Here is a 12582-nt window from a genome sequence, read left to right on the forward strand (position 1 = left end):
GCTAGCCGGACCACCAGGGCAGTGTCGGTGTTGGTGAAAGAGGCTTTCAGGTCTGGGGCTAGCTAGTTAGCATGCATCCGTTGACAATTTTAACTATTTTTTTAATGTTTTGAACTAAAATTCTCACATATTGCATTGTTTTTTGTAAATTTGAAGGATTGTATCAGATTTTAAACATATTTTTTTTAGGTTTTAACAGATTTCAGTGTCATGGTGAGCAGATTTTACACTGGAAGTTGCTTCCTGTTTGCTGCTGCTGTAGATTTATTACAGCATGGCGTCTTGTTTGCTTTTCATACTTATTTGCATTGTGATATGTCATCAAATTTGACTGGAACTGGTGCTTACTTTGGATCATGGAAAATCATCTACATATAATTTGTTTTGAGTGCATATCTCATGCAGTTGCAGCTCATCGCTTTTTAAATGTACTCGTGTCATTGGAGAAGCTGCAAATGTCTGACTACGAACAGAAAAATGAAAAGAAATGTTTTTACACATGAGCTCTTTGTGTACTTCAAAATTAATCAACCAGGCAGCTTTTTAAACACTGAAATGCAAAAAAGAGAATTTCTGCTTTTCCTGTTTCTTTTTTAATATTATTTGGTCAATGTCAAACGTGTTAATTTGAAATCAGGAAACCTTTATTTTGGTTTGTTTACAGCAGCTTCAGTCTCGCTCGAGTAGACGTTGCTTACCGCTGGGATGAATCCGTCAGCAGCCAGAACAATAAATGTGATATACTGGCATTTTCTCGTGCGCGTGTCCCTGTTTGTGCACAATGCATGCGTGTGAACACACTCCAATTAACTTTGACTAAAAAAATCTGTAAAACATTTCTTTTTATCCGCCTCATTAGCCACTGAAACACTGTCTACACCTTGAGGGTCCTTGCTAGAAAAAAAGGAGGAATAATCGGCCCCTAGAAACCGTCCTAATCAAACAAGAATGACCCAAATATTATCTTATTGTTATGCCATCGTGGGCTTTCGGCCTGAGCCAAACCAACATTAAACAACCGTCTTCAAACAGTGTTCCTGCCCTGCAGGCCTGAACGGCACGCTGCAAAAAATGTCTACTACAGTAGGACGTTTAGAGATTACACAGCTTGTGTTTAACTCCAAGAATCTTAAATAATGGAAAATATTTAACCCACATGTAAAAATGTTACCATTGATTATGTTTGAAAAGCCAAATTTCTTGTATTTAGTCAACTCATGAGTGCTGTTTTAACGAGTAACAGACGAGGAGTGAAGGAGGTGATGACAAAGGAATAGACACAACTACAAAAAACACAGGAAAAGACGTCATTGTGTTGACAAAATATTAATTTAACACACATTTTGCAGTGATAAAAATGTTAAGTGATTTTTTTTGTACTTCCCACGTTTGAAAAGCTCATTTCTTGTGTTTAATCTACTCTTAAGTGCTGAATAAATTCAGAGTGATCTGAACTTCCTCTGTGTATTTTTATCTCTTCCTCATAAGAAGCTAAACACACACACACATAAACAAAAAACATGGCGACAGCTTAATAAAGACAGTGATGTGAAACACCACAAGTACAAAAATAACAGGAGAAGACGTCATGCTGGTGACACAATATTAATTTAACACACATATTGCACTGATAAGACTGTTACGGTTGATTTGTTTTTCTACTTCCGACATTTAAAAAGCTAATTTCTTCTGTTTAATCGACTCATGAGTGCCGTATTATTGACTTAAAGATGAGCAACGAAGGGGAGAATCAAAATAAATCTACTTGCTCTTTGCGTTTTCCTCGTACGAAACGAAACACGTAGGGGAAAAAAGAAAAAAAGCCACACGGTGACAGCTGAGTGAAAGTGTATGCGTGTTTGTGCGTGTGTTCGGTGAAGGGGAAAAACGGCTTTGATACGGAGATTAAGCTCGGTATTGTTACAAGACATTGTCTCGCGGGAACGAGGGATGAGCGAGAGAGACGGAGGGGAAGAAAGAAAAGAAAGAAAGAGAGAGAGAGCTGAATGGAGGGAGGCAGCATGGAAAAGGGAATGCAGAGCGCAGAGGATGACAGAGGGGGAAAGAGATATTTTTTCAGGAGCTGTCAGAGGGGGTGACATAATGGAGCATAATTGGGAGGGTGTGTGTGTGTGTGTGTGTGTGTGTGTGTGTGTCTGCAGCAGAAGGAAAGGGAGTTGGTTTTTATAAAGCAGAGTGACGGGAGGGGAAAGTGTGTGTGTGTGTGTGTGTGTGTGTGGTGGCGGGGTGTTTTTGACCCACAAAGGAGTTACGTGATAACTCAGCAATTAACACGCGGTTACACGAGCAAGACGATGTCGTCTGTCCGTTTTCGGAGCAGCCGTCGCGTCGCAAACGACATGCGTACGTAAGATAATACGCTCAGAAGATCAAAAACACGACCCTCGAATTACTACAAGTTTATACATGTAGAGATCATGAAACATATTTGGGTGAAGACATCCAAAGATTCTCCATCATATGAGTTAAATGGAGTCAATCCAAGGCTGCAGTATCGTGGAAATAATTGCATTTTTCAATATGAAATAAGTCTCATAGGAAAGGTGATTAAAGAGACGCGTGGAAATGTGATAACAGTTTCATCTTGCAGAGTGCTTTTCTGTCGTCTCTGCCCTCAGAGTCTACGCCGGTAAGAAAAGCGAACAATAACGTTTCACACGTTGAGGTTGCACACTGTAAAAATCAAGTCCGTGGATGTATTATGAGATCTGAAGGACCTGCAGACTCATCCATAGACGGTGAAAGGTTTCGATAATCCACACAAAAAAGAAATTCCCTGCTTCCAGCTTCTCAAATGTGAATGTTTGCTGGTGTTCTCAGTCTTCGGTATGAAAAGACCTCTAGAAATAGACGTTTACAAAGTGTCACCTTGACTTTCTGTAGGGTTTTTCACTACTTTTGCATTTTATAATCCAAACAAATCGACCACTTCAACAGTTTGCAACCCTAATTAAGATGATGTGCTTAAAATGAGTTCTCCTAGGTTTATATTGAACCTCCCTTTTTAAACTCCCCACGTCTCTTAAACAGTTTTACGTACTCTGTCTTTTTGATGGCGGTCTTTGGAGAAAAGTCTTCTCCTGGCAGTGCCGTGGTTGACCACCGGGACATAAAGCTGCGAGCCTGACTTTGTGTTTTCAAAGATCTTTACCTTAATTTGATAAAGGTAAACACAATACAATAAGATTAGTTAAGTGCAACCATTGACATGATCTCATATAAAGTCTTGTCAGATCATAAGTCCAGCAAGTCCAGACTTCCTGTGCTCTATAAGTCCATCAGTAGATGCTGCTCTGTCTCATCATTGTGACTTTGCCACACGGTGAACTGTAGATGACCTTCTTATCAGGAAGAGGACGATATGATGGTGGTGTGAGGGCTAGATGAGACAGCTGAAGAGCGAGAGACCAATGTACTAGCCATGTTTGTGGTCACTAAACTGAGTATTTTCGGCCAAAACATGATCTTCTCCTGACCCTAACCAAGTGGTGTTTGTGCCTAAACCTAACTAGACCTCAAGAAAACTGCATTGTGACAACATGAAATTGAGTTAGGGTTAGGGATTCATTGCCAAAATGCTTTTCGGTGACTGAGTTGGATGGACCACAGTTGTTGGACGCTTCAAAATGTGACTCTGAGTTCAGGCGTAGCTTAAAATCTGCGACTGTCGACCTGATAATTTCCCTTTTCAGAGGGAAGATAATCCAGGAATGACTTCACATGTAGACGGGACACAAACATGCATACACTCAGCCGTCCCACCACCTGCCCTCCCACCCGCCCACGGTCCCGTCCAGCTCATCACAATCAGCACAAACCAAAAAAACAAGAGACAAAAGACAGAATGGAGGTGGTGGTGGTGGTGGTGGGGGAGACGAGGGGGGGGGGCAAAATGCTGAGGCCGAGGAATGCCATTTTCTGTTTACAACGAAAAGGGGGAAAGAGAGAGTGTCAGAGAAAGTGTCAGGGTGCCTCACCCCCCCTCCCTCCCTCGCTCTCCTTCCCTTGATGGCGGGTGTTGTCAGCCCCCCCAGGCCATGTTGGAAGGGCAAACACACACATCCTTTAAGGATCTGCCCGCTTCAACTGGATTCGTCGCAGCTCGGCACATTTTATAGAGGACAGTGTGAAAGTGCACGATCGACATAAAAACGCACTGAAGGTTTCCTGTGGATCCTGGAAGAATAGCTGTTGTGGTAACTTTTAAATGATGTTTTAAGGCAGTTTTGCTTTAATAGACAGTATACACTGCAGGGGGGTTGTTTATGTGTGTGACGGTTACAATTCAGTCGCAGGCATCGTGTCTAAAAACCTTTATTCATTGTCATTTGAAGTTGTTATTGGTGATCGGAAGAAGTCTTGTTTCAACCAGCGTGGGATCATGGGAGTTGTTGTCTTCACTGTTAAACAACCACCAATGCCAGTTAAAATCTATCTGTGTAACTCGGGCAGGAAAGTTAACAGACGGCAGTGGCGGACTCAGGATGTTTGAGGGTCAGGGGCGATAAAAAATAAAAAGGGCACCAGCTTATGCGCGGTGGGGCACCAGTAGGCAGAAAGTCGTGATATTTATAGCGAAGATTTATACGTTTTGTCCCCTGGAAGGCCGCCTTATTACGCGATCGAACGAGGAAATGTTACGTTGGGTCACTCTTTCCGACTTCCTTCCTCTCTGTATCATGTGGCGTTCACCCAGACGTTATTGCAACAGGCGACCGAATGATACGTTACCTTAAATAAAAGTACAGATTTCTTTTTTCTTTTCCTTTTTTTAAAGACATTTAAATGTGGAAATGTTGCATATTATATCTTTAAGTTAGGCCCGTTTAGACCCCCCAAAATTGGTATTTACCCAAATGTATTTTAAAGTACAGAACCAACGAGGTGGTTGTGTTTTCAGTCTCATTTCTTAACTTGCAGGATATTTCTTAAATTATACAAAATTTTAATGGAGTTTGGTGGAAACTGAGGCCAGTTAAATATTGTTTTTTATAAAGGCTGAGACTTATTTCACACAGATCATTTTACCAGCACACTATAGTAACCTTAGACCCTATTGCTCACAAAACAGTAGCTGTTTGCTATATTGAAAATAGCGAGCTATTAAGAAAGCTTTGTTTTAACATTCTCCAGTTAAAGACAGCCTAAATAATTAACAATATGTTCTGATAGTTTCATGCTGAACATCTGAGTGGATATTGTGCCTCCGCAGTCTTCACAGTTCATAAAAAGACAGCTTTAAAAGCCTTATCATCTCGAGGATTCAAACACTTAACTGTGGTAATTAGTCAAGTTCAGATCTATCTGTATCGATAGACGAGCTGTTGCTGTTTCATATCCTGACGTTGCCAAATTGGCTGTGTAGCTCTAATTGACAAGACGGGTGAGAGGCGGGTTGGACGCTAATTGATTCCTGCTGAGACGGCGGCAATCGAGACGTCGCCGCCGCCTCTCAAGGCGAGAGTCTTCAGGGCTCTCGCTGATGGATGTGTCGCCGTGTTCGTGCTCGCTGTGTGTGTGCGTGCGTGTCCAAGCTGGCAGGGAAGTTGCGAGCGAGAGTTGGAAGGAGCTCCCTGAGCCGGCGAGCGTCTAATTAATCCTAACTCCTCCAGTCTTAACGAGGTCTTAATTACTCCGGCTGACTCTCTCTCAAGACGAGACGGCAGGGACCTCGGCGTCTCGTGCTAACATATATGATTGTCTGGTCAGAAGGCAAGAGCTTTCGCTGCGCAATTAAGATCCCGTGTGTGTGTTCGTGTTCGTGTGTGCTCGCTCATCTGTGCCTAAAACAGTCGTCAGCTCAACCCACTTCCCACACGGAGCGAGGCGGCCATTGTGCGTAAGAGGCTCATCTTTAAGAACCAGTTTTCCCATAGACAAAGTCCATTCAAGTCCAATTAGGGGAAGCCATTCAGGGCCCTAATTCCCTTACAGTGAATCTGCCTGATCCTCCTAACACATGCTACTTATTGTTCCCGGGGAAGGAGGGGGGAGGGAGGAGGAGTAAGGGAAGAGGGTGAGAGAAAGGAAAAGAGAAAGGGACACTGACCCGGATTCTGGAAATATGGTAATAATGAGGGTAATGAATGCAGTGGGGCAACGAAACAGGACACACACATGCACAGACAGACAGCAACAGGGTGCTAACACACACACACACACACACTCACACACACACTGCTTCGAAAAGCCTTGAAAAGAACAGCCTCGCTCATCACAAATAGGATTATCCATGATTCATTTTCAATAATATCTGCGGAGTTCCTCCCACTGATAAATATGATGGATTAAGTGGGATTACGACTCAATTAAAACTAAATTTGACTGTAAAGCATTATTTGCATGAAATGTGAATAATAAGAAACAGTTTCCTTGAAGGGCGAGACTGTAGATACACTCGTCTTATTGTCAACAACGATGAGTTGCAAGTACCGTCTCCGTTCCTCTGTGGCATGAGCGTCATTGTCGTCCACAGACTATTAAAAAAACATCAGTGAGTCGAACCGTCACACCGGGTGACATGTTTCTTTATTACAACAACCACACACATTGTAGTTTATTGTAAGTCAGTCCCACATACAGCCTCCTGGTGCTGGGAATACTCACTAAAACCCCAAATGTGTGTTCTTCCGCATCTGAAAGTAGTCCCTCCAAAAAATGCACTATTTTCTCGTGTTTTTAAAAAATCTTTTTTGAAAATAAACTTTCCATCTGTGACCCATTTTGACAACTTCACTAGGAAGAAGTGGCCCTGGGGCAAAGGAAGTCTTTTTGCCTCTGCCACAGAGGTTTGGTTCTCGTTCCTGTGTCCGTTTGTTGGTGGTCGGTTGGTTTGTGGCGAGGGTTACACGAAAACTACAAAACGGATTTCCAGGAAACTTGGATGGAGGATGGTCCTCCACCCAGAATAGATCACAATAACTTTTGGTGAATAGCCAACAATATTTTCTTACTTTCTTTAACACTGCAATAGAGGCCGTTTTCGATAATGTTTGTCAATTTCTCAGGATATAATGCATGGATCTAGATGAAAATAATCAGGCATATTTGGGTGGCTGGTATCTGAGTGAGTACAATTTGATGCTGACATTTTGTATAGAATATATACTTTAGGTAATTACGTCTCTATTTAGTAGTTTTAATTGTTAGCGGCGGGGTCTGCCATTCCCTCGCAGGGCTCAAACTGATTATTTAAGTCAAATTTTTCTGTTTTAAGTTTCTGTTCATTCAAAATCTCAGGGATTATAATATAAATATAAATTTCCTCTGCAAATTTGAAGAAGAAAGAAGAAGAAAAACAAGTAAAACTAATGGAAACTATCTGGTTTTGATAGTTTTCAAAATAAAAGCCTCATTCTTGGCTGTTATTCCTCAGAGCTCACACAATACATTCCTATAGAAACATGTTTCCATTCCGATAAATCCCAGTTTGTTTGTTTGTTTGTTTGTTTGTGGTTCTGATTCAGTTACAGATCGGGCTCGTAATGCCGTCCATCTGCTGAGCGAAGTGGCCGAGCCAAAGCACTGCAAATATCTTCTAATCTAAATCCATGTTTGTTGAGATGAAGAGATTAATTGAATATCAGTTTGGAGATAAACCCACAGATTGGGAGACTAGATTAGTTTTAAAAGCCAATATCAATTTTCAAAAAGATAAATTCATACTCTGAGCCCGTGCATTAACTCATCAGTCCTTAATTATTCATTGTCCAAATTAAAGCCCAAAGCCTCGTAAATATTAAGCATCTTTACTCGGATAATTGAAAGTACGACTTAGACATGATAAGTAAGCTGATTACGGGAAATGATCGATGTCAGCACATGACAGTTTTAAATTGTTTTCCCCAAAGTGAAGGTTGACGGGACCCTTTAAAATTCTGGCGACGTACAGTTATGTTAAATCTGAAGGTAGCATTAGCGTTAGCTCACATAGCTCGTCACTGTTAATGTTTGGAAATATATGTAACGTGTTTACAGTTTCTTAAGTTTGAAAGGACTGACAGTTTATACAACCACTTCATTCATTTGTTCATAATTTTCTGCTTATATTGTCAGAGACAGAAATATAACTGGACACCTGCTCACACCTGGCATTAACATCCATCTGGAGTGATCCGATCATAAGCAGAGGGCTGTAAGTATCGGTGTGATGCACCCAAGAAACATTGAGGACGCATTGAGTTCAAATCAACCAGACGTAGGGCTACAACGAACAATTATTTTCATTATCGATTAATCGCTTCGTCAATAAAATGTGAAAAAAAGCTCATCACAATTCCCCAGAACCAAAAATCACATCTTCAAATTGCTTCTTTTGTCCAGTTAACGGTCCGAAACCGAAAGACTCTTCAATAACTGTCACGAATGACGAAGAAAAGCAGCAAATCTTCACTTTTAGGAAGCTGAGACTAGCAGAAAAGTCATTTTATTCACTCAGAAAAGCCGAAGTGGACGCTCATATGTGTCGAACAACAAGAAGAAGCCACAAAAACCGGCAAAATGGATTCTCGTGGATGACGCACATATGAAACACAGTCTGATCGAACCATTAAAACTAAGTTGCACGAGCTAAAAAGTTCCAACAACGTTAAAATTATAAGTCTACGTAATCGGTTTCCTCAAAGTCAACAACACACATTTGTGTTACAGAAGTGACGTTGGTGTTTAATCGAATACAAAGCAGGGGAAGTGAGCCCTGACCACAAATGCTCACTTGAGACTCATGTGAGACCTGAAGTCAGTGGATCCGTCCGCTCATGATCGGATCACCGGGGACACGTGTTGACACCAGGTGTAAACAGCCTCCATGACACCCGCCTTTTATCACCTAATGGACTCCCAGTTAATGACAGATCACACATACTGGGAGCAGGTAGGCTTAGCAACCTTGTGTTTGCCTAGCAACCCGGTGTCCACAGCGACCCTTGTTGCCATGGCAGCCGATGAGGATGTGGCACTGCCACGAGGAAGTGGTCACCGCAGATATGAGCCAGCTGGTGTGTGTGTGTGTGTGTGTGCGTGCGTGTGTGTGTGTGTGTGGCTGCTCATTTGAATACAGCGTCCTGAATCCATGGAGGAGCCGTATGCTCCTTTTGCAAAACACGCAGCAGCCTGTAAACACGAAACAATCAGCGCCTTTGTTTTAAAGCTGTTGTTCTGTTGTCATCCCTTTCATTTGTTGTTTGTCCCCCCCCACCCCCAACCCACCCTCCCCTCGCTCCCTCTGTCGCTTTCTCAAACACACCCTTAACACACACACACACTGACACACACTTACTTTCCATCATCTCCCTTTTCCTTTCCAACTCATTTTCCTCGTCTTGGCGCTGATTTTATTCCCTTTCTCTTCCTTTTTTCTACTCTCTCTCTTCTACCTGTGCGTCTTTAAAATCACAACTCGTACTGCGATTGTTTCCGCTTTGAATGAAAAGTTCAACTTCTCGTTTCATGTAAGCGAGAGCGAGAGTGAAAGTGTCGTATGTGTGTTTTGGGTGAGCGGGACATAGAGGTTGAGGTCAGTGTGTGTGTGTGTGTGTGTGTGTGTTGGGGGGGGGGTTACAGTATGTGTGTGTGAGAGGGAAAGTGGGCGTTAACACTCCCCCCCTCCTCAAACCCCAGGCCGATTAAGGCCAGGAACTCTAATTATGCTACAAAGACGTGACAGACTGGAGCTCCCATCTGCGCTATAGGTTCTCACACACACACACACACACACAGAGTAACGGAAATACGCACAAAAACAACAAAACCGAATAAAATCAGACAAGAAAATGCACAAAAGTCACAAACACATGAGTGTGAGAGAAGTTGGTGGGGAGATGAGAGCGATCGTGATGAAGATAAAGGCCTGAGCGCCTCACAAAAAAAGACTCGCACCTGTTTACAACAGCTCATCCGACCCATCTGTCACCGAAAAATACGCTGACGTGATTCTTGAGATCTGATTCGAACCGTTGAATTTTGTGTTCACACTCGTGTCACAAGTCAGGATACGAGTCACTTTTTCCTGTCTCCAAAGATCCAAAATTGGCCTTTTTCTTTATGTAGTTTTGAATGAAACAGAGCAACTTGTGCTAAATCTTAAACTTCTGATCTCTTAATGTGTCTTTATATGATCAAATGATGAATGTCCACTGAAAAACTATATAATATTACCTTTGCACATTAAATACAAATCAGAGCAGACAAGAGACGACTTCACACTCCATATTTTCACCTGTTTGCTCCCTGAAACATTTAATCATTCATTAATTTGCTGCTTTTCAGTTCGGTGCATGTATGTCAAGTTTAAGCTCTCTTCCACTGCTTGAAACTTCTTTATCTCCTCCAGTCTCCAGAGACACAAATACACCATTCAGGGTGGAAACAAAAGATCAGTGAAGTCAGATGGAAAGAGATTTGAATATGTCGGGCGGTGAAGCCGTGAGAAGAGAGAAGAGAATAAAAAAAGTCTTACCTTGACGTCGGAGAAGAACATTTTGAGCATGTTGGAGGAAGGGTAGCGGGTGTAGAAGAACATCAGCTTGGCCTTCTTCAGGTGGTTTGGAGACAAGCCCTCCTGAATCTGAGTGATAACGTGTCAAGGAGGCAGCAAGTTGTTGTGGAGGAAAGTTTCAGCAGGAGTCATCATCTTAAAATGTTATGCTAACGCGACTGCTACCTCGCTTGTTTTTATGTGCACAGGAAAGCTTAATTTCTCGCTTACTTTATCAGTCTTTTGCCTCTTTTTCGGCGCAGTTGTCGTAATGTTTCCTTTCTTTGAACACTTTGGGTCCGCCCTACTAGCTGCCTGTGCCAGGGTGAACCCTGCCTCTCATCGGGGGCCGGGGAGCCATCTTGGAAACTAGAAAATGGTGTCTCATTCTCTCACATTAATGCCTTCAAACCTGGAAAGACCAGATTGATAATTCATTCGTTTTTAAAAAAGTAATCCATAGCAGCCAGTGCTACTGATACAAGAGGGATGTTGACCGCACCACCGCGAAAACACAACTACAGAAAATTCGGCGCTACAGTAAGAGGAAACCAGCTCTCTCTGCGAAAGCAAACGCGAGCACCTGCTGGCTTTTGGACCAAACCCCACATTCACCCCTGCATCTCGCCGCCCTCCGCAGCCCCGGTGTCGATCCCACCGTCTCAACAAGGAAAAATAATAATTGTGGAGGCCCCCGGTTGCAGGGGCACGAAGCGAGTGTGTGTGTGTGTGACAACAGCTGTGCCCCACCACGCTGCCATTTCCCCACCACATTAACAGCCCTATAATCTATCAGAGAAGATGAGGCAATCAATGGAGCCCCCTGCAAGGTCAATTAGCACACAGACAAACACAACCACACACACACATAGAGAAACCCCAGGGGCCCTATATGGCTGGAGAGAGGCAGAGAGGAGCATCAGCCAGCAGGGGAAAAGGATGTCCCGACGAAAAGAAATCAAACTTATCGCGAAAGTAATCCGACTACACGTTCGCGAATGATAACACGACGTCCATCATTCATCGAGCGGCGGATACGTCAACAACACCATCACCTGGTTAACATTCATACCAAGCTGTCACTGTGTGTGTTTACAGCAGGTCACACACACACACACACACCGAACCTCACGCGCATGACTCAGAGTAAACAGTCCGGAGCAATATCATCACAAAAAGCGAATGACGCGCGCGTGTGTGTTTGTGTGTAATAGTAGCTAAAGTGAGTCAGTGAATAAACAATGCAGCTCCTTCTTCTTTCCCCGTCGGTGTGCCGCTCGTCCTCGTCCACATCTGCGAGTGTGTCTGTGTTTTTGTGCAGCGCTCACTGTATCAGCTGTAACTTGACCTTGCTGCCAGGTGTGTGTGTGTGTGTGTGTGTGTGTGTGTGTGTGTGTGTGTGTGTGTGTGAATGGGGGGTTGGGGTGGATTGGGAGGAGGAGAGGAAGGAGGGGGGGATAAATTCATAAATGAATGGGGGACATCTGCTCAGTTCTGTGCAAAGGATTAAAGATACACAGACCTGAGTGTGTGTGTGTGTGTGTGTGTGTGTGTGTGTGTGTGTGTGTGTGTGTGTGCTGATCAATGTGAAACACCTGAAGCTAACTGCCAGGTTTTTCTTGAAGCCTTAAATCCACAAATGATGAGTTAGAACAAAGAGAAGTTCAAAAAGAAATCACAAAAAATTTTTACTTTCTGCTCCACACAGCTCATCCAGCGTCGTCCAAGTGTACTGAAGATCCAGAATCGATTCAAAAAGATGCCAAAGTCTAAACTGTAGCTCCCAAGCTAAACGCGTTAGCGCGCACTACATCTGAAGTGGGTGGATGAGCTTGACATCGAGGGTGTAAAAAAACGTCTTTTCAAATCGATTCCTGATCTCAGGGCTTTCGGAGACTTGGATTACGCCGGATGAGCTGTGTGGAGCCATTTTATGTTTCTTTTTCAGTCGTTTCTTAGGTTTTTAAAACAAGTCCCCATCTACTTCAATTGTTTAGCTGTTTAGCTGTTTTGCTGTGAAGCTCCAGAAATGTTTTGTGGACTACGAAAACCTTCACCTCACTTTCCATCAGCATGAGGCTGAGTAG

At 43.0% G+C, this 12582-nt stretch overlaps 1 protein-coding gene across 2 annotated transcripts in view; it reads right to left on the reverse strand.

Moving 5' to 3' along the window:
* LOC311253285 (prospero homeobox protein 1-like) overlaps positions 1-12582 on the reverse strand; it is a 39879-nt gene that overhangs the window by 17673 nt on the left and 9624 nt on the right. For both annotated transcript variants that reach the window (XM_084347136.1, XM_084347137.1), the window contains exon 5: positions 10478-10585. In XM_084347136.1, the coding sequence (XP_084203262.1) occupies positions 10478-10585 (108 nt within the window). The remainder of the gene's footprint in view (positions 1-10477; positions 10586-12582) is intronic.

This window comes from Pagrus pagrus, assembly GCF_965226575.1.
Source record: "Pagrus pagrus genome assembly, chromosome: 24".
In the NCBI taxonomy this organism is placed as follows: Eukaryota; Metazoa; Chordata; class Actinopteri; order Spariformes; family Sparidae; genus Pagrus; species Pagrus pagrus.